This window comes from Perognathus longimembris, chromosome 1 (assembly GCF_023159225.1).
Source record: "Perognathus longimembris pacificus isolate PPM17 chromosome 1, ASM2315922v1, whole genome shotgun sequence".
Classification (NCBI taxonomy): Eukaryota; Metazoa; Chordata; class Mammalia; order Rodentia; family Heteromyidae; genus Perognathus; species Perognathus longimembris.
The window spans coordinates 69550095-69577132 of NC_063161.1; the positions used below are offsets into that span (position 1 = coordinate 69550095).

Below are 27038 nucleotides of genomic sequence, written 5' to 3' on the forward strand. Positions count from 1 at the left end.
GAAGGTAATTTTTTTAGTTCTGCATATATTTTAGAGATGAGGCCTTTGTCTGTTGAATGTCCGGTAAAGATCTTCTCCCAGTCTGTGGGCTTTCTGTTTATCTTGAGAGCTATGTCCTTTGCCATGCAGAAGCTCTGCAGTTTAATGCGGTCCCATTTGTCCAACTTTTCTTTGATTTGTAGCCTTTCAGGGTCTTTGTTAAGGAAGTTCTGTCCTGTGCCAAGGAGCCCGAGTGTTTCTCCTACTCCTTCCTTTAGTGTTTTCAGGGTGCCTGTTTTGATTTCAAGGTCTTTAATCCATTTGGAGTTTATTTTGGTGCAGGGTGATATATAAGGATCTAGTTTTAGTTTGTTGCATGTGTTGAGCCAGTTTTGCCAGCACCACTTGTTAAAGAGGCTATCTTTCTTCCATACTATTGTTTTAGCTCCTTTATCAAAGATTAAGTAGGCGTAGTTCTGTGGGTTTAATTCTGGGTCTTCAATTCTGTTCCATTGGTCTTCAGGCCTGTTCCGGTGCCAATACCAAGCTGTTTTTATTACTATAGCTTTATAATACAGCTTGAAGTTGGGTATTGTAATTCCTCCAGCACTGTTCTTTCTGCTTAGGAGTGTTTTTGCTATTCTAGGTCTTTTATTGTTCCATATGAATTTCTGGATTGCTTCCTCTATTTCATTAAAGAATGGTGTTGGGATATTAATGGGTATTGCATTGAATTTGTAGATAGCCTTTGGCAATATTGCCATTTTGATTATATTAATCCTCCCAATCCAGGAGCATGGGAGGTTTTTCCATTTCCTTAGTTCTGACTTAATTTCGTTTTTCAAGGTTTTAAAGTTCTCCTCAAAGAGGTCTTTCACTTCTTTGGTTAAGTTTATTCCTAGGTATTTTATGTTTTTGGGGGCTATTGCAAAAGGAGTTGCTTTCCTGATTTCAGCCTCGGTCTTCGGGTTGTTAGCATAGAGAAAGGCTGTTGATTTTTGAAGGTTTATTTTATAACCTGCAACTTTGCCAAAGTTTTGGATCAGCTCTAGTAGCTTGGGGGTAGAGTCTATGGGATTCTTTAGGTATAGGATCATGTCATCTGCGAAGAGAGAAAGTTTAACTTCATCTTTTCCTATTTGGATCCCCTTTATATTCTCTTCTTGCCTAATTGCTCTGGCTAGGAATTCTAGTACTATGTTGAAGAGCAGGGGAGAGAGTGGACATCCCTGCCTTGTTCCTGATTTTAAAGGGAATGGCTTTAGTTTTTCACCATTTAGAGTTATGCTTGCTGTTGGTTTGTCATAAACTGCCTTGATTATATTCAGGAATGTTCCCTGGAATCCCAGTATTTCCAGGGCTTTTAGCATAAATGGGTGCTGGATTTTATCGAACGCTTTTTCCGCATCCAGCGATAAAACCATGTGGTTCTTTACCTTGCTCCGGTTGATGTGGTGGATTATATTAATTGACTTGCGTATATTAAACCAGCTTTGCATCCCTGGGATGAATCCAGTTTGATCGTGGTGTATGATTTTTTTGATGACCTGTTGAAGTCGATTGGCCAGAATTTTGTTGAGAATTTTTGCATCTATGTTCATTAGGGAGATTGGTCTGTAGTCCTCTTTCCGTGATGAGTCTCTGCCTGGTTTTGGGATGAGGGTTATACTGGCTTCATAAAATGAGTCTGGTAGTGAACGTTCTCTTTCAATTTCATTGAAGAGTTTGAGAAATATTGGAGTGAGTTCTGTTTTGAAGGCCTTGTAGAATTCTGCGGTGAATCCGTCTGGACCTGGGCTTTTCTTGGATGGGAGATCATTTATTGCTGTTTCTATTTCAATACTGGATATGGGTCTGTTTAGAAGGTTTAAGTCTTCATAGTTGAGTTTGGGGGTATCAATTTTTTCTAGGAAATCATCCATTTCTTCCAAGTTCTCGAATTTGTTGGCATAAAGGTTTGCAAAATAGTCCCTTATTATTTTCTGAATTTCGGTTATTTCTGTGGTGATGCTACCTGTTTCATCTCTTATCTTGTTTATTTGAGTGTGCTGCCTTCGTTCTTTGGTCAGGTTTGCCAGGGGTCTGTCTATCTTGTTGATTTTTTCAAAGAACCAACTCTTTGTTTTGTTGATTCTTTCGATGGTTTTTTTAGTCTCTAATTGATTTAATTCTGATTTGATTCTAATTATTTGCTTCCGTCTATTGACTTGGGGTTTGGCTTGCTGTTCTCTCTCCAGAAAATTAAGGTGCTTTCTTAAATTACTGAGTTGCTGTTTCTCCAGTTTGTTGATGTATGTACTCAGAGATATAAATTTTCCTCTGAGTACTGCCTTTGCTGTGTCCCAAAGGAGCTGGTACTTTGTGTCCTCAACTTGGTTGAAGTCCATAAACATTTGAATTTCTGTTTTAATTTCTTCAATGATCCACTGATGGTTCAGCAGTGTGTTCTTTAGTCTCCATGAATTGTGGGATTTTCTGTGGTGGCTGAGTGAGTTGAGCTCTAATTTTATTCCATTGTGGTCTGAAAGAATGCAGGGAATGATTTTGATACTTCTGAATTTGTACAGATTTTCTTTGTGCCCTAAGATGTGATCTATTTTGGAGAATGTTCCGTGTGCTGCCGAAAAGAATGTGTATTCTGTCCTTGCTGGGTGGAATATTCTGTAGATGTCGATTAAGTCTAGTTGGTCTATGCAATTGTTTAGTTCTGTGGTTTCTTTGTTCAGTTTTTGGCGTGTTGATCTGTCCAGTGGTGATAGTGGAGTGTTAAAGTCCCCCACTATCATTGTGTTTGGGTCTATGAATGTTTTTAGAGCCAATAGTGTTTGTTTGATGAAGTTGGGTGCTCCTGCATTTGGTGTGTAGATATTTAGGATGGTTATTTCTTCCTGTTGGAGAGATCCTTTTACTAGTATGTAGTAACCTTCTTTGTCTCTTCTTACCTTTTTTAATTTGAAGTCAATTTTGTCTGATACTAGGATTGCAACTCCAGCCTGCTTATGGGGGCCATTTGCTTGATAGATTTGTTTCCAGCCTTTCACTTTTAGAAGATGTTTACTTTTGCTGGATAGATGTGTCTCTTGGAGGCAGCAGAAAGATGGATCTTGATTTTTGATCCAAGTTATGAGCCTATGTCGTTTGATTGGAGAATTAAGTCCATTAATGTTGACAGTTAGGATTGAGAGGTGATCGTTTGTTCTTTTCATTATCACTATCTTGTTTAAAGGTGTGTCTTCCCATTTCTTGATCTAGTGTTTACTAATTAGGGTTCATTTCTCTGTCTGTGTTGGGATCTTGATTATTTTCCCTGTAGAGTACATCTTTAAGGATTTTGTGTAAAGCTGGTTTGGTGGAGATATATTGTTTCAGTTTTTCCTTATTGTGGAAGACTTTTATTTGACCTTCGGCTATGAAGGAGAGTTTGGCGGGGTACAGAATTCTTGGTTGGTAGTTATTTTTATTTAGAGTTTGGTATACTTCATTCCAGGCTCTCCTTGCTTTCATGGTCTCTGCTGAGAAGTCTGGGGTAATTCTGATTGCTTTTCCTTTATATGTGATTGTTTTCTTTGCCCTAACAGCTTTGAGTATTTTTTCCTTGCACTCTGCTGAAGCTGTTTTGATCACAATGTGTCGGTGGGAAGTCCTATTCTGGTCAGGTCGATTTGGGGTTCTAAATGCTTCTTGTACCTGTATAGGCCTTTCCTTCTGGATGTTTGGGAAGTTCTCAGCTAGTATTCTGTTAAATAGGTTGCCTATCCCATTAACCTCTTTCTCCAAGTTTTCCTCAATACCTATTATCCTTAAATTGGGCTTCCTGATTGTGTCTTGAATCTCCTGTAGCGATCTGTTTTGTTGCTTGGACTGGATTTGTATTGATTTTTGATCTTTCTCCATAGAGTCTAAGGAATCTTCAGCTCCTGAGATTCGATCCTCTGCTTCAGTTAGTCGGGACTGTAGGCTAGCAACTTGATTTCGAATCTCTTTTCCTTCTGACTGGTCTTTCCTGATGATTTCCATGTCATTTCTTAGGTCCTGTATGGACTTCTTTACTTCATTAACTTCATTACTTTGGTTTTGAGTGTTGTCTCTCAAATCTTTAAGTTGGGTAGCTATCTTTTCATTTGACTCTTGAAGCTCACTTATCTTTCTATTTGTGGATGCCATGAAATTCTCCATTAATTTTTGCTTTGCCTCCTCACGCTCTAACATAATTGACTGAAGAGATTCAAACTTTTCATTTATCATGTTTATCAGTAAACTTTGTAGAGCATTTTGGGGGTTTTCTTCTATGTTTTTGATTGACTGCTCTGCTTCCTGCTTGTTTTGAGTGGGGGATAAGACTTCATTATTTGCCATCTTTCTTGTGTTTCTTCTGCCCATTTGAATTGGGAATGCCAGTCTACCAGCACCTGTGAGCACTGTTTAAGACCCAAAGCAGCCCTTACCAAGCACTGTTGTGTAAATCTTACAATTTCACAATTATATACAGATACCTTGTATACCTGTCTATAAAGTTAGATTTGGTGTTCCTAAAGAATACAATTTCAATATAACATCCGATCCTGGGCCCTGTATTCAGTAGTTACTTATTTACTGTTACAACCCTATACGCAATTCTTGTTTTTATATTAAGTTCTTTTAGGACTGGTTTTCTCTATGAACCCCTTTGATTCACTCGTATTAAGCTGGGATACCCTCTATCCAATAACCAGGAGTCAATGGAACCTGGAGGTCCAGGCAGTAAGTCAGGCGGGTAAGTTGGAGGTAGTAAAGAGAATAGAGTAAAGTGTATTGGGGGGGGTGATTTTGGTTTAGTTTCAGTGACGTGGAAATGTGGAGAAGAGTAGAATCAGTAGAAAGAACATTGATAAAATGACAGACACTGGAGAGTTAGCAGAAAAGGGTGTAGGTGTTATTTATAGGAAAGTAATTTTTAAAGGAAGAGGACGCATCGAGAGAAATGAAGTAAAAATACTGGAAGACAGAAACACAAAACAGAGAAAAATTATTTAAAAAGGAAGCATAAGTAGATAAAAAGGAAAATAACAGAAAAAGAACAACCCAAACAAATAAACAAACACAAAAAAAACTTGATAAAACAAACCAATAAAAATGGAAAACAAACAAAAAACAAACAAACCAAAAAAAAAAAAAAATAACCAGCCAATGATGTTTCAGGTGTGAAAAAATTAAAAAGAAAATTTAAAAGAAAAGTTTATAAAAAAAAATGTTTGAAAAGAAAAAGAAACCAGTCTCTGATTTCCCTGCAATGGACTGCAGTCTATTTTCCTGATTGGCTGGTTTGACTTGATTTCAGTTGGCAAGGGGTGGTTCTGTTCTGACCTTCTCCCCTGTTGGTGCAATCGCGGGTCTCTGAGATTCCCACAGCTTGCAGGCAGGCCTTGGGCGTCCTCTGTCGATGGGGACGTGAGCAGTCTCAGGAACTGTGGCTCCTCTGTCTGCTGTGGGGCCGCTGCCTTTGATGCCTGGTCTTGACTACGCTGTGACCACAGCAGGGTGGGGCGCCTCTGGGCTGTTTTGCTCCGCTGAGCGTTGCTTGCCTGAGGGAGGCGGCCTCTGTGGCATAGGTAGCTATGGAATACAGCTCCGTTTTGGGCTGGGAATTAGCTTCCTCTGTGATGGGACCGTTTAGCTGTCCCTGGAACTGTTTGTTCCTCCGTCTGTTGTTTCCGTGCCCCTGGTAGCTGCTCGCAGCTTTTGCTTTAAGTTTAGAAGTTCCGGCGGGCAGGGCGGGGCATCTCTGGCTAAGCCCCGGACTCGCCTCCCGCCAGGGCAGGGGGGCAGGGGGCGTTCTTCTGGGCTGGGCTGGTTCTCACTGATTCCGCCCCTCCTGCCCTGTTCAAAGATGGCTTTTTTGACCTCACTTTTCCCAGGCCCGCTTCAGTTCCAGTCTGGTCTGACCCTATGCCAGTGTCAAAGATGGCGCTTTGCTCTGGCGGTGGGGACAGGGATGCCTTCCAGAAGCTGGACTGTGGGCACAAGTGATGATAGATTTTGGGGGTACTCACGCTGTCTCTGCGATGTGAGGTCCTCCGTGCTCGGCTGCCGTCTGGAGTATTTAACACTTTAGCTGTGCGGAGTGCGGGGGCGGGGGGGGCTGTGCCCGGCACTGTGCCGGAGCCGGCGCTGGCGCGGCGCGGCGGCGGGACGCCGCTCGGAGCTGAATTATGTGTTTTCAGACCAGCAAAGTCGATTTTTCCTTCCTGTTCAGAATCCCTGTACTGTTAGAAATTACTTTGGCTGTCTTTCTCGGAGAAAGAGTTTCTATGAGGTGAGAAAGCTATCATATCGGAGGGAGCGCTGCAAGGGCTCAGCCACTCCTCCGCCGTCTTCCTTCCCAATCCCTCTTCTGCTTTTTTTTGGCGGGGGGGCCAGTCCTGGGGACTGGGCTCAGAGCCTGGGTGCTGTCCCTGACCTTTTGCTCAATGTTAGCACTCTACAGCTTGAGCCACGTTCCTAGCCCTGCAACTGTTTCTATCTGGGAGGTTGACAGAGGCTGCAAATGGTGCCGACAAGCATACCTTGCAGAAGTCAGACTCAAATCAGAGAAGTCTAGACTGTTTGGTCTTATGGTTGAGACAAGCAGGGGAAGGGACAGGTGTATTTTGCGCACGCAGGTGCCTGCTGTGTGTCTTTTCCTCCCATTCAACCACTCTGTCTGAAGGGCTGCTGCCTCTTTTATGTCCTGTGTGTGTGTGTGTGTGTGTGTGTGTGTGTGTGTGTGTGTTACTCATGTCACATAAGATTGGCAACATCTGGGATTTGAAAGGTAGCTGAGATCAGGGGAAGAACCTGCTTCCCCCAGCACCAGTGACTCTTAGAGCAGTGCTCTCCAGTACGCATGGTGCCTGGCTTCTGAAACCACTGCATGATAAAGAAAAGTGGTTAGAAGCCAGGCATGGTAGCTCATGCATATAAGCCCACCACTTTGTGACTAAAGCAGGAGAATTTTGAGTTCAAGGCCATCCCTGTCTACGTAGTGAGACCTTGTCTGAAAAGAAGGAAAGTAGTTAGCACAAAGCCAGAACAAAGGCTAGCAGCCCAGCAGCTGGGGGCCACACCGACAAGATCTCCTTTCAACCAGGAGATGTGATTTGGCCGCCGTGCCACAGGCACCACAGCCCTCAGAGGTGTTCCTGCCTTGCAGGTGGCACTGCCCTGGCCCCACGTTCAAGCAGGAATCACATCACTTGCCTCAGGATCTATAGTCCTGATGCATATGAACTTCTTGTATGGCTAGTGAGCCAGTCAATCTTTGTCTTTCTCTGCTGGTGTTGAAATCAAGGCCACAGGGCCTGACTCCGCCTTGGTTGTTTTCAAGATCTGTTCTGATTTGACCCCCAGGCCAGCCTGGGCTGTGATCCTCAAGTTTGTGCTTCCCGGTGTCACTGGGGTGATGGCTATGAGCCATGGCACCCAGCCACTGTGCTTTCCCCATAGCGGGGATTGCAGGCTTGTGCCCCCACACCCAGCCCTCTTTGAGAAGAGTGTTTGCAACTCCTCTGCTCTGCCTAGCCCTGATCCTCAGTTCCTCCACACTTCATCTACCAAGTAACTGGGATTACAGGTGTGAGCCACCAAGCTGGGCTATCACATCCTCTGTGGTGGTCCCCTAAGACTTTAATGCCTTGTGATCATTGAAGCTCTCCTAGTTTTTGTAACCTCATTCTGTCATGTGTGCACAAGACAAAGCAGTCCCACAGCCCATTTCTCCCAGTGCACCCTTGTTGATAAGCAATGCATGATTGTAATTACTATTTCAAAGTTTAGTCAAAACTCATCAGGAACATGGATATATTTTCTTTGAGATTCTCAATACTGTCAAGTCTGTGAGCTGTCCAGACATAAAAGAAAGTTTTTCAAAAAAAAATAAGGTCAGGCACTGGTGTCTCATGCATCTACGATCCTAGCTACTCAGGAGGCTGAGATCTGAGGATCGGGGCTTAAAGTCAGCCTGGGAAGAAATGTTGGTGAGACTATTATGTCCACTAATGTCCTAGGGGAAAATCATTTCTGGAAGTGTTACTGTGGCTCAAGTGGTAGAGTGCTAGCCTTGAGCCCAAAAACGTCAGTGAACAGTACAGAGTCTCTGAGTTGAAGCCCCAGAACCAGTACGTGCACACACACACACACACACACACACACACACACACAAACACACAAACACAAAATGTAGGGCCAAGCTTTGATGGTTCACTCATCCCAGGTTCTTGGGAGGCAGAGATGGGATCATGGTTCAAGGTTATCTACGGCAGAAGTGAGACCCTATCTACAGGACAAATAAAAGCAAATGGACTGGGGGTGTGCCTCAGTGGCAGAGCACCTGCCTAATAAGCCTAGCTCTTGAGTTCAAGTCCCAGGACTACGAAAGTCTAAATCTCCCAAGGATATCAAGGTCTGGATCACAGCCTGGAAACTCTGGTCAGGACATCTAGATCTGGGTGGTCCCTAGAAGTCCCCCCTCTCAACTGTCTATGTGGGAAGGCCTGGGCCCATTCAGGAGGCAGCATGATCTCCAGGAGTAAATGGGCATTAGGTGTGAATCCTGGCCTGTCAACGCCCACACAACCTTCCTTTACTTGGGACCAAAATGAAATCATTCATTGTTTAGGGGAGTCAGGTCTTAGATCAGGTGAGCGCTCAGAAACATTTCCTGTCTGTGTTCTTAGCACTTCCAGATCATCGCATCTATAAAAACTAAACCAAGCCAGGCACTGGTGGCTCATGCCTATAATCCTAGCTACTCAGGAGGCTGAAGTCTGAGAATCATGGTTCACCGCCAGCCTGGCAGAAAAGTGTCCTTGAGACCCTTATCTCCAATTCATCACTCAAAATCTGGAAGTGGTGCTGTGTCTCAAAGTGGTAGAGGGCTAGCCTTGAGCTGAAGAGCTCGCAAACAGCACCCAGGCCCTGAGCTGAAGCCCCATAACTGACAAAAATCAACAACAAAATGCAGCCAGATGCTTTGAGACGTGGGGAAGTGCAGCTGTTGACATCCTGGGTGGACTTGCTGAATTGTTTCTCCTCCCCCTATCCCCTTTCCATCGACAGATGCTGCGGCAGCAGAGGGTGGTGGCCAGCTTGGAGCTCCGCAAGGCCAAAAAGGACGAGCAGACCTTAAAGAGAAGGAACATCCCTCTCCTGTCCTGTGATCCGGCTTTGGAAACTCCAGGCAAAGTGGTGTGTGGGCATGGAGCCTAGAGAGCAGTGTGCATAGAGTCCCTTCTCCACATAGCACTCTAAAGTGACCAAGTCTGAGAGTCAGCTTGTGACTTCTCATTTCTTTTCCTTCTTAAAAGGGGAGTAAAATAGCCAGGGGCTGGTGGCTCACAGCTGTAATCCTAGCTACTCAGGAGGCTGAGATCTAAGAATTGTCACTTGAGGCTGGAATAGTTCTGAGGCAGGGAACTCCACTACAATCTGTCTCCAAAATAACCAGCAAAATAGCAGGGCTTGGAGGTGTGACTCAGGTGGTAGAGTTCCAACCATGAGCCTACAAGCTGAGTAAGCAGTATGAGCAAGTTTAACTCCAATGCCACCTGAAGGGGGTGGTAGGAAGTAGTGCTGAGGGATCAAGCTTAGAGCTAACATGTCTTTGCTAGAAGGCTAAGACTCTTTGATGACTCAGAGTCTGGGATCTGTGTTCTATTGGGGGTAGAGAAATTGCTCCCTTTGTTTGGCTACTACTACTACTACAAGGGATGGAACTTAGCCTTGAGTGTGAGGAAAGAGATCACCGTTGAGCTATACTGCCTGTTCTTTTCCTTTGTAGGTTTTCAGATAAGGGCTTGCACTTGGTACTTTTGCACAGGCTGCCCTTGGACCATGATTCTCCTATCTCTACCTCCTGAGCATCTGGGCTTGCAGGCATGAACCACCATATCCAACCCTTGTGGTTTTGTTTTGTTTTGTTTTTCTCTTTGAGACCATTTTTTGCAGCCCAGGCTGGCCTCCAACTTGTGATCCTGCGGTCTCAGCCTACCGAGTGCTTGGGATTAGAGCTATCTAACACCATACCTGGCTAGAAATGATGACTTCTAATTGAAATTCTTCTTTTTCTCCCTAAACATGGAAACAGAGGAAAATGGGCACTTATGTAGTTCTAGGACCTACAGGGAAAATCACTGGATGCCGACATTCTCTGCATTGCTGTGGAGATCCCGGCCATGTGTCCTGTTAAATTAGCAAGCTTTTGTGTTCCACTCACAAAGGAATGAAGCAGAACGAGGAGGAAACATGGTTTTTTCCTCCACACGAACAGTTTCTTTTTCTTAAGAAATTAAGCTATAATTCAAAATTGAGATACAATTGACTGCTTACCGGGCACACTATGTGTTCTCGACCTCAACGTTGTTCAACTAGATCATGCTCATCACCTGCAGCTGGACCGCCATCGCTGCCAAGTACTGCCTCCCAAGCTCCCGGCCAGCACCCAGCCACTTTCTGCCTGTGTAGAAACCTGTGTTGAACACTTTATGCAGATGAGAATGTATGCCGTGTCACCTTTTAAAATTTGTTTTTTTGTGTGAGTTCTAGTATTAGGTCTCTTGTTTTCCTTTCCTTCTTTCCTTCCTTCCTTCCTTTCTTCCTTCCTTCCTTCCTTTCCTTCTTTCCTTCTTTCTTCCTTCCTTCCTTCCTCCCTGTCTTTCTTTCCTTCCTTCCTTCCTTCCTGTCTTTCTTTCTTTCCTTCCTTCCTTCCTTCCTGTCTTTCTTTCCTTCTTTCCCTTCCTCCCTCTCTCCCTCCCTCCCTCCCTCCCTCCCTCCCTCCCTCCCTCCCTCCTTCCCTCTCTGTCTCTCTCTCTCTCTCTCTTTCTTTCTTTCTTTCTTTCTTTCTTTCTTTCTTTCTTTCTTTCTTTCTTTCCTTGTCAATCATGGGGCTTGAACTCAGGGCCTGGGTGCTGTCCCTGAGCTTTTTGCTCAAGGCTAGCATTCTATCACTTTGAACCACAGCTCCACTTGCAGGTTTATTGTGGTTGGTTGGAGAAAGAGTTTCCTAGACTTTTTCCTTCCCAGGCTGGCTTTGAACCACGATCCTCAGATCTAAGTTTCCAGAGTAGCTAGGATTGTAGGAGTGAGCCACCAGTGCCGAGCTAGTTTTCTATTTCTTTTGGTGGCTGAACATTTCTAGGATTTTGATTTAGGTTCATTTTTGTGTATCTTTGTTCATAGTTCCCTTATTATTTTTTTTAGTTCTATAAGCTCAACAGTTATTTCTGTACTTTTCATTCCTGAATTTAGTAACTTGGATCTTCTCTCTTTTTCTCTTAGTAAGTGGACCTGAAAGTGTTGTTGTTGTGTTGATCATTTTTAAGATAATTAGAAAAGATTTTTTGTTTTCTATTTTCCCATTCTGATTCGATTTAGTCATCTATCTACCTTCCTCCCTTCCTTCCTTCCTCCCTTCCTCCCATCTATCCTTCTTTCCTTTCTCCCTCCTTCCCTCCCTCCTTCCCTCCTTCCCTCCCTCCCTCCTCCCATCTCTCCATCCCTCCTTCTCTCCATTTCTCCATCCTTCCCTCTCTGAAGACTGAGCCTAGGACTTTGCACATGCTCTATCCTTTGAGTCACATCTTAGCCCTTCCTTTTGTCCTTGAGATAGTCTCAACTACTTTTGTTGGTCTCAAACTCTCAATCCTTCTGCCTCCACTCCTCAAGTACTCTAGATTAAAGGTATGAGCCACCACACCTGGCCCTAGTCTTGGTTTCCTTCTTCTGCTTAGGTTTGTGTTCTCTTGCTTTCATAGAGGATAGAAATTTTGGAGGTCCTCACTTTCCTTTTCTATTTCTTTTTCCTGCTGTATATACAGGCATGTTCTTATTGCACAGGGTAAGAAAATAAGGTCCTGGGGAATCTATGTGTGGAATTCTCCTCGACCTACAACCTGTACCATGGACCAGCATGCACAGTGGGCCTGCAGCTCATGCTGGCCTGTGTATTCACCTGGACACCCTGCTCCATGATGTTTATGCTTCCTTTTGGTGGGGCCTCTCACCTGGATGTGTGCTTCTTGCAGGCCAGCTTCACTTTGGAGGAGATCATCGCAGGTCTGAATGGATCAGATCCAGACCTCTGTTTTCTGGCCACCCAGGCAGCCAGGTAGGGCCAAGCCCTTGGCTGTTCTTTGCAGGCTTATAACCAGAAAGGTGTCCCAGTGTGTGGCATCTTGGGATTGGTCAAACACCCACCCACAAAATTCAGGGGAATGCTCCTGCATTCAAAAGCAGGTGGCTAGGCTACCTTGTCCTTGAGGCAGCTCAATAGACGCTGGTGTTGACAGAGATGAATGACTTCATTTACATTGGCCTCTGCAGGAATGCAGCTCATAGATAATTCCTGAAGGCAAAATGCTGCTGTGTTTCAGGGCTGCAGAGCAAGTGCTGCAGGCTGAACAGCAGATTTTGAAGAAAGTCTGGGGCGTGGCTCTGGTTGTGGGCGGGGCTTGGAGGTGGGGCGGAGCTGCAGGAGCAGGGCCTGGGTATGGAACTTGCTGGGGTGAGTCCCTGGGCTCTGTGTGTGTGTGTGTGTGTGTGTGTGTGTGTGTGTGTGTGTGTGTGTACGCGCTCATGTATGTGAGTGCGTGTACATATATATATATAATATCACAGTGCTCTCAGGTGGGTAGAGCAGATGTTCCCTTAGGGTGTACCTAGGAAGGAGGCCTTCGTCCTCTTCCCACTTGCCCCTGTCACTGCCCAGGAAGATGCTCTCCCGGGAGAAGAACCCCCCACTGCATGTGATCGTGGATGCAGGGATCATTCCCAGGCTGGTGGAATTCCTGAAGCCTTCGCTGCACCCCCACCTGCAGCTCGAGGCTGCCTGGGCTCTGACCAACGTGGCCTCGGGGACCTCGGCACAGACCCGGGCCGTGGTGGAAGGCGGCGCGGTCCAGCCCCTGGTGCAGCTCCTGTCCTCACCCCACAAGACCGTGTCGGAGCAGGCCACCTGGGCCCTGGCCAACATAGCGGGTGAGACGCCATCCTTGGCGGGGGCTTGCTTGGAGGGTGGGGTGCCCCTGATATCCGGGGCCCCTCCAAGTGCCAGGGAAGAGACAGTTCTTTTTTTTATTTTTATTTATTTTTTATTTTTTGGCCAGTCCTGGGCCTTGGACTCAGGGCCTGAGCACTGTCCCTGGCTTCTTCCCGCTCAAGGCCAGCACTCTGCCACCTGAGCCACAGCGCCCCTTCTGGCCGTTTTCCATATATGTGGTGCTGGGGAATCGAACTGAGAGCTTCATGTGTAGGAGGCAAGCACTCTTGCCACTAGGCCATATTCCCAGCCCGAGACAGTTGTTTTGAAAGCCATAGTCAAGTTCAGAGATGATAAACGGAAGCTGGAAGTAGATGATGGGTGAAAGTGGAAGGGTCGGACTGGCCGCAGGAAGGAAACACCAGGCTGTCTTCCGCAGGTAGAGCCAAGGGGAGCTTGGCGCTGCCTTACATAGGCTCAGAACCCGCAAAGTAACGAAATCGTACTGGAAAATGTATCCTTAGACTTATCCTATCCTCTGGACACATACTGACATGTTGAACTGGAACCCCTTGGTACACATCTACAAACTTATTGCCTTAGCTTAGAGAGTCTGCCCTGAAAATGCAGCCTTTTTTTTGGGGGGGGGGTCACTCAAGAGAGTGCTTACCTAGCATCTATATGAGATCCTGGATTTAATCCGTAGTACTGCCAAAAAAAAAAAAAAAAGTAAAATTTAAAACTAGGCCAGCCCTGGTGTCTCACACCTGTAATTCCAGCTACTTAGGAAGTAGAAATAGGAATGCAGTTCAAGGCCAACCCAGCCCCAAACAGGAATCAAGACCTTAGCTGACAAACCCAACCTGGTGGGGTGTCCCAGTAACCCTGGTTGCTTGGGAGATGGGGGGAGGGGGATCTCTAAGATCAACCTTGGGCAAAGGCAGGAGACAAGAAAAGGGCTGAGAACCTCACTCAAATGTAGAGCATTTGTTAGCAAGTTTCGAGTCTTCAGTCCAAACTTCAGGTATTCCCCCCCCCCAATAAAACCATAAAAACAATCTTAAAATCACCATATGGATTTGGGGCTTGATGCTATACTCCCTGTATGGCCTGTGAAAGCACAAGGTAGGAAATTAACTCAGCAAGGGTTGGAAGTCCTGTGTTTTCTGACTGAAATCAAATGCTTTCTAGGGGGACAAAAACTCAACTGGGTCCCTCAAGATTGTGTGAATGGGAATGTGTGTGCCCATGTATGCTGATAATGGAAATTGAATGCAGAGCTTCATGCTCTTGCCTGGGCTTTTTTTTTTTTCCTCCCTGCTCATAGATGGCACTGTATCACATAAGCCAAACTCTAGTTTTCACGGTTTGGTTTCTTTGTTTTGTTGGTTTATTGGAGCCAAAGAGACTATGAAATATGCCTTCCCTTGCTGGCTTAGAATTATGCACCTGAGCCATTAGCACCCAGCTTTCTGTGAAGGTTTTTGGCAACTTAAGATGAGCCAGATCTTAACCATTTCAATTAGAGAAAAAAATAGAAGCCAGCATCATGAGCCAGCACAAACCCTAGCAAGCAGGACATAAAATAATGACTTTAACAATGCTCGCAGAGGTGATACATGCATTACAGATGCTGTATCTTGTCTTGCTACTTTCAGTAAGAAGCAGGCAAGAGTGAGTGGTATAATGTGACACGTCTTGCTTTAATGACTAAAGAAAGAAGTTGAAGAGCCAACCCCAGTGGCTCATTCCTGTAATTCTAGCTAAACAGAAGATGAAGATAGAAGAATGATGGCTCGAGGTCAATCTGGGTAAAAAATTAACCAGACCCTCTCAGTAAGGGGTGTGTGGTAGCAGAAACTGTCCAAAATAGCTTCCGAAGAGATCTCAATCTGAAGGGCAAAATCTAGAGCCTACCTGAATCACCCTACCTGGCTGATTGTCAAGCCCTGGGGACCCCCAGATTTTCTTCTGAATTGCATTTGGAAGGTATTGTTGTAGCCAAAGCTTCTGCCACCACCTCTGCCGCCAGCTGCCACATAGCACCTGCCCATAGCCCAGGGAATGTCCATCCAACAGACACCTAGGAGAGCCAGCACCTGGTTCTTGGCTTGCCTGGCTACTTGACAAACCCAAAGAATGGGTTGTAGTCTCTGATCCTTTGTATAAACTTTTGAAGTTAGATATCTGTTGCAAGATTCACTTTGTTCTCTCTTTGGATGTCACGTTTTGATCTATTTGTAGGCGACGGCCCAGAATTCAGGGACCTCGTTATCTCCAGCAATGCGATTCCTCACCTGCTGGATCTTATGACATCAGACATATCAGTGAGTGTTTTTAAGCCACCACACCCAGGAAGATGACCCTATTCAGGCAAGAGGCTGGGAAAGGACTTCCATGTGACAGCTGGACTGGGGGCTGGCAACTAGATGTTCTATAGGATCTTTTGGGTAAAGACTGAGTTAGACTGGTCTTTAGCAGCCAGTAGCATGAATCTTTCTCTGAGAGATCTAACAGAGGTCTATTAGTTAGTTTTTTTATATTTCTACAATGCCATGATTTGAACTCTGAGCCTCATACTCGCCAGGAAAGCACACTAACACTTGACCACCTTCCATTCGGGCAGCCCAGACAGATGGCTCCAGTTTTGAACATGGTCAGTAGGGTCTAGGTTTGAGGCTCAGGGTCCAAGTTGAGTAAAGTGGTTTAGAAACTGTCTTCTAGCAGGTATGGTGGCTCCTGACTGTCATCCCTGCAACCAAAGGTGGGGAGGGAGAGGGTTTGTATGTCAAGGTCTGCATTGAGCCAAAGTATGAGACCCAGTCTGGGAAAGAAAAAAAAAAAAACCAAAAAACTAAAAGCAAAAAGACTGGGGTGTGGCTCAATTAATAGTGTTTGACTTAGCAAGTGAGGCTCTAAGCTCAATTCCCAGTATGGTAAAAGGCAAAGGAAGCAGAGAAAGAAGAGAAGAAGGGAAGAGAAGAAATGGAATGCAAGTCAGGAGGGAAAGAAGGGTGGAAGGAAGGAAGGAAGAAAACAGAGGCAGAGTAGGAAGATTCTAGAAGAGGTCAGCAATTTGGTTGGGACGCTATTGCTAAAACTAGACTGGCAGAACGAGTGTGTAATTCCTACTTGGAGATTTTGTTGCAGATGAAATTAGGTCATGAGGGCAGTAGTAAGGGAAAGGACATGTTGAAGGGTTGTCCTCTGTGAGGGACACTCTGTATTTAAATCCTGTTTGGTGACAAAAGCATTGGCTGGTCCTCGTTCCTCACATGGATCCGAGATGGACGGGAAAGGAATGCCACCATTTGTGCTGTTTCCCCTTGGTCTTCGTTACAGATCAGCTTTCTGCGCAACCTCACGTGGACCTTGTCGAACCTTTGCCGTAACAAGAACCCATACCCCAGCAAGGTGGCTGTGATGCAGATGCTGCCCTGCCTCACCCAGCTCCTGTGCCACCAGGACTATGAGATCCTGTCTGACACCTGTTGGGCCTTGTCCTACCTCACCGATGGCCACAACGAGCGCATCCAACAGGTGGTCAACATGGGGGTTCTGCCCCGGCTGGTGGAACTCATGACCTGCCCACAGCTCAGTGTCTTGGTAAATGTCTCCCCACATTCTCACCCCATGCACCCAAGTTCTTCTCAGCCAGCTCAGATCCTGTACCTGGAACTCAGCTTCCTGCGGGCATTGTCCTGATCCTTGCTACTCTCTAACCGGACAGGCTGGAATCCCTCTTGACTTGCATCCTAGTGGACATTCTAGAGCCTGCTCTTCCTTAATCTGATAACTAGGGGAAAAAATGAAAAAAAGTGATATACAGCTTAGAATCCTGCCAGTCAGGAAAAGGCCTTTGCCTCCTTTCCTTCTCATTGTGTAATTTGGATTTCTTATGTAAATATAAGGGGAGATTTCCTCTTCTTTCTCCAGTTGCTTCTCAGATTACCTAGATGCAGTTCAAGCATTGGAGACACATTGAATACGTTCCTACCCCTCTGAGTTGTGGGTGCTGGCTTAGTGCTTCCCCTGGGACTGTATATGGTCACGTAGTGGCCATCTCCTCTGAGTTGGTGTCCTGTTGCCCAGGTGGCTTTGGCAACAGTGCCAGGAGCAAGGAGGGTCAAGGGAAGAAGAATAGATTTTCTTTGTAGACAGTGGTGAGGGCCTCATGCTTGCTAAAAGCCTACCACATGAGCCACACTCCCAGTTCTGTTGCTTGTTTGTTGCTCATGTAGGGTCTCCAGCTTTCACCTGGGCCGGCCTCAGTCCTCAGTGTTTCTACCTCTACCTCTTGAGTAGCTGGGATTAGAGACATCCCCCATCCTGCCAGTGTGGTATTGAGATAGTGTTCCACTAACTTTTCCCTCTGCTGGACCAGGAACTGAGATCCTCTTATCTCTGCTTCCAGTGCAACTGGAAACACAGGCATGTGCCACAACGCCAAGCTTTACAGCTTTATAGAAGTGCTGGGGCTCAGTTGAAGCTGCCCTGACAAGGCTCTGATCGACCTAGAGATGTTTCTCTGTAGAGTAGCAGGTATACAATTCTGATAGGTTAGGAAATCTCTGGAAGAGTTATCAGACTCCATTGTCCCTGGGGCAGAGAACTCAGATCAATCCACAGTCAGTCTTCAGGGGCATTTGTTGAGTCCCATCATGAGCCATCTGCAGACCTTCAGGGTCACTGCGAGGCAGTTTGTGAGCACACTGGCCAACGCCCCTGTGTTGTCCCACGTCCCACTTAGAAATACAGCACTGTCACTGGCTTAGCATTTGCCCCAGCTGAAAAGGTCATGTAAGTGGCAGCATTTCCTTTTGACTTATTTCAGGTACTTGCTGGGCAAGCCCTCTATCACTTACACCACTCCCCTAGTCCTTTTTGCTTTAGTTTAATTTTTCTAGCAGGACCTCATGCTTTTGCCCAGGGTAGGCTGGACCACCAGCCTCCTGTGAATGCCTTCCCCAGAGCTGGGGTGACAGGGGCTCACAAGTTAGGGGCATTCCTTGCTATTACTGTCCTTGCCTCCTAGCCAATTAATGTAGAAAGCCAGCAAGCTCCTGAAAGTAGATGACAAACAGCTGCCATAACTTGATGCATGACAAGGGTCATGAGTATGGTTATGGTTCCAAAGCTGGCCCCGGGGGTCCAGCCATCGTGTTTGGGAGGGCAGGGGGCTGACATGATGATAGCCTTGCCTCTTGCCTTGCTCCTCCAGACCCCCTCCCTCCGCACCATGGGGAATGTCGTCAGTGGAACGGACGATCAGACACAGATGGCCATAGACGCAGGCTTGCTGAAGGTGCTGCCCCAGCTCTTGAAGCACCCCTCGTCCTTCATCCAGAAGGAGGCCATGTGGGCCCTGAGCAACATAGCCGCTGGGCCCCAGCAACACATCCAGCAGCTGATTGCTTGTGGCATCCTGCCTGCTTTGGTGAGGATGCTAAAAAATGTAAGTGTCACCCATAGCATGTCAGCCCGTGAACCCTCCCTGAGGCCCCATTCCTCCCTGCCATTGCAGGTGAGAAAGGGAAGCCTGGGGCATTGGATGCCTAGTTCCAGCCATTCTGAAGAGGCAACAGACATACCAAGTATTGGTCAGTGGATAGGGGACCCCTTGGCCCCAGAGAATGTGAACCTGCCCCAAAAGTAAGAGTGTAGTGCATGCTGGTGTAGTTCAAATGGTAGAGTGCCTGGCCTGTAAGCCTGAGGCCCTATGTTAAACCTCAATTTCAGGAAAGAGAGGCAGAAGATTTTAATATAAAAGTAAAATACAGACATTTCCTTCTTTTTTTCTTGCTCTTCCCTGAAGAGAAATTCCTACCATCTGAGTTTCCTTTTGCCACCTTTTAATGAATGCCTAGTGATTAAACTATCTGCATGCAATCGGGCTATGGTGGGAGGACATGGGGCGGGAAATCAAGGCAGGTTTGCAGCTCAATGGCCTCTTTACGTCTCTCACACTCTTATCTTGCCTCCTATTTGTTGAGTATGTACAGGATTTTTCTTGAGGTACTGAGGTTTGAACTCAGGGCCTTATGCTCATTAGGTAGGAGTTCTAACACTGAGTCACAACTGACCTCGCTATGGCTAGCCTGGAACTTAGGATCCTTCTACCTTCACCTCCTGATAGCTGGGATTATAGGTGTGCACCATCATGCAGAGCTTCAGAACTTGTATATTTGGTTTTATTTCACAAGGAGGGTAACTTTCCCTAGTCATAAAATGAGACTAGCCCTCTTCCCAAGAACGGCAGGGTCCATGAAGAATTATGCACATATCTCAGGGGCCAAACATTCATTGAGCAATCTTTCAAGAGTCTGCTTGTTCCCTCTGGCCTGACTCGGGCCCCTGGTTGGCATCTATGTGCCCTGCCATGGAACTTGTACAACTTTTATTAAGCAAGAAAGATGGGAACTGTGGCTTATAGCCACTGCCCTTGGAAACTGAGTGTAATTCCTGGTTTATATTCCTGGCTGGAGTGATGGTTTGTTTTCTCTGTATATAGAGATAGGAAGAAGCTTCCCCATCCTCCCTACTCCTTCCTCCTTTCCTGACTGAGGGCTTCATGGCTTCATATAGATACCATCTCCTGATCAAGAACTGGAGGCAGGGACAGGTGCAAAGAACGGTATGATCACAGCTTGAGGCCAGCTTGGTTAGGAAGTGAGTGAGAACCCATCTCAGCAAGCAAGCCATGTGTGGTGGTACACACCTGTGGTTCCAGACACAAGGATAGATAGGAAGATTGTGGTCCCAGACAAAAACTCCAGACCCTATGTGAAAAATAACTAAAGCAAAAAAGGCTGGGAGTGTGGCTCAAGTGGTAGAGCACATGCCTAGCAAGCCACAGGGCTCTTGATTTTAATTCCCTGTCCTGGAGAAAAAAAAGGTCGGGCAGCCAGGGCCTTCTGCAGAAATGGCCTGTATAGACTTGAGTGAAGGCAGTTGGCCTGGAAGGCGAACCTTCAGGTTTTCAGGATCCTGAGAGTGTAAGCATTGTGTTCCTGCAGGGAGAATTCCGAGTCCAGAAGGAGGCTGTGTGGACGGTGGCTAACTTCGCCACAGGGGCCTCGGTGGACCAGCTGTTCCAGCTTGTCAACTCAGATGTCCTGGGGCCGCTGGTGAATCTACTCAAGGCCCCAGATGTGAAGCTCATCAGCATCATCCTGGATGTCATTGCCTGTATCCTCCAGGTGGGTGCGAACCCACGGCTCTGCTTCTGCATCCTAGTTCACTTTTGTGTTTCCACATAAATTTACTATTATGAAGGTGCTGTACAAAGGGGTTACTGTTCCATAGGTTGGAAAATGAGTACATTTCTTTGTTTGGACAATGGCACCCCTTCCTTTGTTTTCCTCCAGTTTACCTTCCCTACCCACAAATTTTATATGTACTTAACATTTGTTGGGGAGGGGGCCGCGAATGTGGTAGAGTGCTTGCCTAGCATGCATGAAGCCCTGGGTTCAATTCCTCAGGACTACATAAAGGGAAAAAGCTGGAAATGATGCTATGATTTAAGTGGTAGAGTGCGAGCCTTAAGCAAAACAAGCTCAGGAACAATGTCCAGGCTCTGAGTTCACACCTCAGAACTGGCAAACAAAAAATAATGTTCTGGGTGGAGGTTGGTACTGGGAATGGACCCGGAAACCTTGTACTTTCTAGGCAAGAAGAGCTTAACACAGATGCTCATGATGACTGCATCATTTCTTTATCCTCCAACAGTGCTTTTATTTTGTGTTGTTTTTATTTTTATGTGTGCATTACTTGGCATGTACATGTTTGTGTATGTGTATATGTGTGTATGTGCCTAGGCCTACACCCTGTTCCTAAGCTTTGCTGCTCAAGGCTGGCGCTCTACCAGTTCAGCCACAGCACCATTTCCAGCTTTTTCTTTGTGGTGGTTAACTGGAAATAAGTCTCACAGACTTTCCTGTGTGGTCTGGCTTCAAACCATGGTCCTCAGATGTCAGCCTCTTGAGTAGCTAGGATTAGAGCTTCACCCTCACTGGCCCACCTATCCACACACTCTGCAAACAGCACAGAAACAGACATCTCACAAAATGACTTCTGCCTTCATTTCCTCACATCAGGGTCTGTGTGCCAGGATTTTTTCTGGGTGCTCAGAAAATGGGATGTTTAGTCCTGTTATATCAGGGTCTGTGTGCCAGGATTTTTTCTGGGTGCTCAGAAAATGGGATGTTTAGTCCTGTTATTTGTTGTTTGTTTATTTTGTCCCAGGGCTGGAGCTTGAGTTCAGGGTCTGGGCACTATCCCTGAGCTTTTGTGTTCAAGGCTGGCAGTCTACTTCTTGAGCCACAGCTGCACGTCTGGCTTTTTGGTGGTCAATTGGAGATACAAATCTCATGACTTTCCTGAGTGTCTGGGCCTAGAATTCAGATCCTCAGATCTCAGCTTCCTGAGTAGCTAGGATTACAGGCGTGAGCCACCAGTGGCCAGGGCCTTGTTACTGTCTGAGATGCAATGGCACAGGCTGGTCTCCTGCCTCAGCCTCCTGAGTGATGGGGTTACTCTTCTGCATGACCGCACCCTGCTCTATGTCTTTGTGCTAGTGGAGCCTGTGTGTTGGGGGGAAGGGAGTGGTGGGGAAAGTAAACCAAATTAAAGGGCAGTGACTAAGGGTGCAGGTGGGGAGTAGGCAGAGCCTTCACCTGGTGACAGGATAGGAATGGCCTGGGAGCAGAGATGTGGGGTGAACCAGGAGTGGTGAGTGTGTTGGCGGAGAGAATGTGGTCGGAGCTGAGGCCTGGCAGTGCTGGGTGATGAGGCCCGTGGGGGCAGCAGGCAGGAGGCAGTGACGAGTTCTGTGTAAGGCAGAGAAACCCACTGAAAGTTTGAAGTGTGGCAAAGCCAGTGAGTGGCCAGCAGATTAGAACAGCAGTGCTCCAGGGAGCAGCAATCGGTTACAGACCTCAATACTGAGGACTGTGGGGAACTTGTGCTCCATTCACCAGTGCACCTGGGAGGGGAGGGACTGCAAAGCACTGACTCACAATTCTAGAAAAGTCTTGTTTCTCACATATACCAAAGTTAAACCCAATAGTTATATACTACTTGAGTTACTTCTATATTATGGCACCACAAATTCCCCATTGGTTGTATGCAGCCTCCTAAGCCCACCCTCCTCTTCCAGTCTGTCTGCAGAAAGTGTCTCCCACTAGGTTTGCCTGGGTTGGCCTCAGATCACAGTCCTCCTCCCTCTGCCTCCAGGGTAGCTGCACACTACCATAGCCAGCCTCCATAGTGTCTGAACACAAATAGGTTTCTGGAGTTAGGAGTCAGGGCCGGCTTAGCCAGAATGTTCTGCCTCAGGGTTAGTGATGCATAAGGCTTAGTTCAGGTGTCATCTTGGCAGATGGGGAGGGGGCAGACACTGTGACTCACACCTGTGATTGGAATCCCAGCTACTCAGGAAGTGGAGATCTGGAGGATGGTGATTTGAGACCAGACTGGGCATAATTACAGAAACCTCACTTTAGCGGAATAGTATTGGTGCCTATCATCCTAATTAATGGGGGTGGGGGCGGTTATAGGTGTGAAGACCACATTCTAAAGGTTTACAGAAAATGCAAATATATATCTCCCTCCTTCCCTTCCTTTCTTTGTCTGTCCTTCTTTCCCTCCCTCTCTCCCCCCTCCCTTCTTCTCTCCTTTCCTCCCTCTCACCCGTCTTCCCTCTTTCCTTCCTCCCCTCTTTTCTTCCCTCCTTTCCCTCCTTTTTCCCTCCCATCTTATTTCCTTCCCTCCCTCTCGCCTTCCTTCTCTACTTGCACCAAGGACTTCATCCTTTGTCAAGCTGTCGCTGCTGTGATGCAGGAACTCATTTCTCTGGTCAGGCTCCAGGCACACAGGACTGAGCGCTCATGTTTCCATAACCTTACTTGACATTCTATATTTAAATAACCTACAAGGTTGGGAATATGGTCCAGTGGCAAGAGTGCTTACCTCATATACATGAAGCCCTGGGTTTGATTCCTCAGCACCACATGAATAGAAAAGGCCAGAAGTGGTGCTGTGGCTCAAGTGGCAGAGTGCTAGGCTTGAGCAAAGAGATGCCAGGGACAGTGCTTTGGCTCTGAGTCTAAGCCCCAGGACTGGCAATAAATAAATAAATAAATAAATAAATAAATAAATAAATAAATAAATAAATAAATAAATGTAAAAATAAAATAAAAAATAAAACAATCTACAAGTTGGGCCCCAGTGCACTGCTCACGGCCCGTAAGCCTAGCTATTCAGGAGGCTGAGGATTGCAGTTTGAAGCTCAAGCAGGAAACTGCAAGCCTCTTTATCTCTACTGAACTATCAAAAAAGCCAGAAATGGAGGTGTGACTCAGGGGGTAGAATGCTAGCCTTGAGCAAAAGAAGCTGGGAGACAGCACCCATGTCCTGAGTACAAGTCCCAGAACGGGCACCAAAAATACAATAAAAACTTTCTTGGCTGGAGTATAGCGCTTCCCTTTTAAGTCCTGGGTTTGATCCCCAATACCAAAGAAGAGATAGTCAACTTCCAAAACTTCTCAGTAATTAGAAGACCATTTCTACAAACTAGTCATAAAAATATATTTAGTTAAACAAAAAGACATCATCCTAAAACCAAGTGTGGTGGTTTACATAATCCCAGCAACTTGGGAGGCAGAGATCAAACCCCATCTGAGAAAGGAAGTGAAGAGCTGGGAGCATGGCTCAGGGTGGACAGCACAGCCGAGCAGGCAGGAGATTTTCTGTTCAAACATGACAGAAAAGAATACAGTGTGTGTGTGTGTGTGTGTGTGTGTGTGTGTGTGTGTGTGTGTGTGTGATAAACATGTACTCCTGCAGTACTGTATTTTGTGCATAAGTGAATAGGCAAAGAATCACGCGCATCTCTGTGCTATGTACGTTTGTTTTACATGGACATGCATGGATCTACATGCATGATAACTGCTGTGTTCCGGCCTAGGACATCCTATATTCTCCATATCACAGGTATGTGAGGGGGAGTTGGCAGTGCCATTTCTGGCCCCCCTGGAGGACACACTGGAGTACTTGTGGCCAAGCAGGGGTCTCAGTTCTTGTTCCTGAGATGAGGAGTCAGGGCAGAGGGTCCCCCGGGGTGCCTAGGTTCTCATGTGCTGCCACCTCCCCCCTTTCCCCTTCCCCAGGCCTCAGAGAAGACATCTCAGCAGGAGCACCTGAGGTTCCTGATGGAAGAGCTGGGTGGCATGGACATCATCGAGGCGCTGCTGGTGCACGACAACCACCAAGTGAGCCACAGTGCACTGAGCATCATGGAGAAGCACTTGGGCGAGGTGAGTGAGCCCTGCAGCCAAGCCCTGGCGCCCTCTCCACCCTGCTGGGAGGGCAAGGGGGATAGTGTGCAGCTTGACCTGTGTGCTCCTGTGGGTGCCAGGCCTGGGGCTTGATCTCCGGGCCTAGGCACTGTCCCCAAGCATTCACGCTCAAGGCTGGCACTCTACCACAGGAGTCACAGCTCCACTTTCTGGCATTTCTTTGGATGTTAACTGGCGGTAAGAGTCTCACAGGCTTTCCTGCCTGGAGTGCCTTCGAACCTCCATCCTCAAGATCTCAGCCTCCTGAGTGGCTAGGATGGTGGGTGTGAAGTGACTGTTGCTCAGATGTGCAGCTTGTCTTGTTTCTGCAAATTTGTGCTTTGCAGCCTTTAGGAGAGCATGGGGTGGGACAGGGAGTACTGGCCTGGCAAGCTTGAGTCCCTGAGTTCAAAACCTCTTCTCCCATGTGTGCCTGTGGACTTGTCTGTTGGTGGGACTCAGTATGTGGAATTTACCATCCCGTCCCCTTGTGACTGGCATATGTCTATTCAGGTTCACCGGAGTTAAAGTGTGTGACAGAATTTCATTTTTTAACCAGATGCCAGTAAACGCCTATAATCCTAGCTACTTAGGAGGCTGAGATCTGAAGAAAGTGGTTCAAAGCCAGCTCAGGCAGGAAAGTCTGTGGGACTCTTACCTCCAATTAACCACCAGAAAACCAGAAGTGGTGCCATGGCTCCAGTGGTAGAGGACTAGCCCTGAGATGAAGAGCTCAAGGACAGCACCGAGGCCCAGAGTTCAAGCCCCATGACCAAACAAAAACAAAAAAACAAAAATACCTGTAGAATTCCATTTTTTATTGAATTTTATTTTTTATTGTTGTTAGCAATACCAGGATTTGAACTCAAGGTCTCACATTTGATAGTCAGGTGCTCCACTGATGAAGCATATCTCCAGCCCCTTTTGCTTTAATATTGGAAAGGATCTGATGCGATTTTCATAGAGCCGGGCTCTATGTAGCCTCCTTACATACACCTGCTAAGTAGAAGAGATGACAGATGTGAGCTGTAGCTTTACTGTCAAGATGGGGTTCTGCTCACTTTTTGCCTAAGCTGTCGACCATGATTATCCTGATCTCCAATTCCTAAGTAGCTGGGCTGTAGGCATGTACTACTATGCCCAGCCCTTCATGCTTTTTAAAAACAGAATAATATTCAATCTCATATAACACATCATGTTTAGAAATTATCCATCAGTGGATTCAGGCTGCTTCCTCCATTTGAGTATTGTGAATAACAAATAATCTGTTAGAGCTCCAGCTTCCAATTCACAAGTAGAATTGGTGGGCCACAGGGTGTTCTGTGTTTTTGTTTTCTTTTTCTATTTTTCATTTTGTTTCCTGGTACTGGGGTTTGAACTCAGGGCCTCACACTTGTTCAGCTTGCTTATTCATGGCTGGGACTCTACCACTTGAGCCACACCTCCAGCCTGGCCTTTTGCAGGTAGGCCTTCTCTGGTTATTTTAGAGATGGAGTCTCACAGGCTGTCCTTGAACCAGGATCCTTTAGTTCCACCTCCTGAATAGGGAGGATTACAAGTGTGAGCCACTGGTGCCGGGCTGGTACCTCTGTGTTTTAGCTTCTGAAGAACTTCCATACAGTTCTTCCAGTCAATGTGTCTTTTCATTGCCACCAATAGGGTTGAAGGCTTCCAGTGACTCTATCCTGACCAGCAGTGGCTTTGTTCTATTGTTTGGATAGTCGTTGTCCTCATGAATGTAAAGCACAATGCCTTGTGCTTTGGACTTGGCATTTCCATTGGGCACTCCTTATTTGTCCATTGATTTTTTTTTCTATAACCAAATACCTGAGGATGGTACTTGTAAAGAAAAGAGGTTTAGTTGGGCAGGTGCTCTACCACTTGAGCCACATCCCAGCTCATTATGCGTTCGTCATTTTTCAGATAGGTTCTTGGGATTTTGCCAGGTGCAACCTTGCAGCAGCATCTTCCTCATCATGCCTCACAGACATCAGATCCCTTGCCTGGCTTATTGGTTGAAATTAAGTCTTGTTAACTTTCTGCCCAGGTTGCCATCGAAATGTGATGCCCTTGATCTTGGCCTTCCAAGCAGCTGGGATTACACCTGAGAGCTACTGTGCCCAAAATTTGAATATTGTTAATGCCACCAAATTCTTCTACTTTCAAATGGTGAGGGTGATGGATCTTTGTGCCGTATGTTTCACCAGAGATCCAGCTGCATTTAACGTTCACCCTGAGCCATTCTAGCTCTCTCCTCAGAGGGGGCTCCAGGCCACTGAGAGCAAATGATGTGGGCCAGGCTGTGCCCCTGGGGTGGTAATGGTGCCTGTCTTCTCTGAAGGAAGAAGAAGCCATCATTTTCTCCACCTTCTGCCAAGACTGAGGGCGGAGGTACTCAATGTGAACTCAGTCTCTGATAAGAGACTGAAACCCAGATAGTCTAGGCTAACTTCTTGGAGAGGCAGGACTCCAATATCTATCAGTGTCACAGATGGAAAACTTTTAAGACTTAATAAAATGTTTAGTACTTTCACCTGTTAGTATGGTTTGGAATCTTGAAAATCCCCTGAAGGGCTAGACACTTGGTGGGCTGTTGGGCTCGGGTACTCTTCTTTCTTTCCACACTCCCTTTCACGCCCTCTCCCCTAGTCACCCAACCCACAGATAAGCTATGGTGAAGCGGGGGAGTCAGCACCGACCTGCCGTGCACGTGGCCTGGCCGAGAATGTGTGCCC

At 46.5% G+C, this 27038-nt stretch overlaps 1 protein-coding gene across 1 annotated transcript in view; it reads left to right on the forward strand.

Moving 5' to 3' along the window:
• Positions 1-26686, forward strand: part of LOC125350284 (importin subunit alpha-8-like) — a 28881-nt gene extending 2195 nt beyond the window's left edge. The window contains exons 2-11 of the mRNA XM_048344722.1: positions 9052-9177; positions 9451-9459; positions 12015-12097; positions 12698-12966; positions 15212-15294; positions 16310-16573; positions 18189-18422; positions 19984-20166; positions 24136-24282; positions 26645-26686. Coding sequence (XP_048200679.1) covers positions 9052-9177; positions 9451-9459; positions 12015-12097; positions 12698-12966; positions 15212-15294; positions 16310-16573; positions 18189-18422; positions 19984-20166; positions 24136-24282; positions 26645-26686 — 1440 coding nt within the window. The remainder of the gene's footprint in view (positions 1-9051; positions 9178-9450; positions 9460-12014; positions 12098-12697; positions 12967-15211; positions 15295-16309; positions 16574-18188; positions 18423-19983; positions 20167-24135; positions 24283-26644) is intronic.
• The last annotated feature ends 352 nt before the right edge of the window (positions 26687-27038 follow it).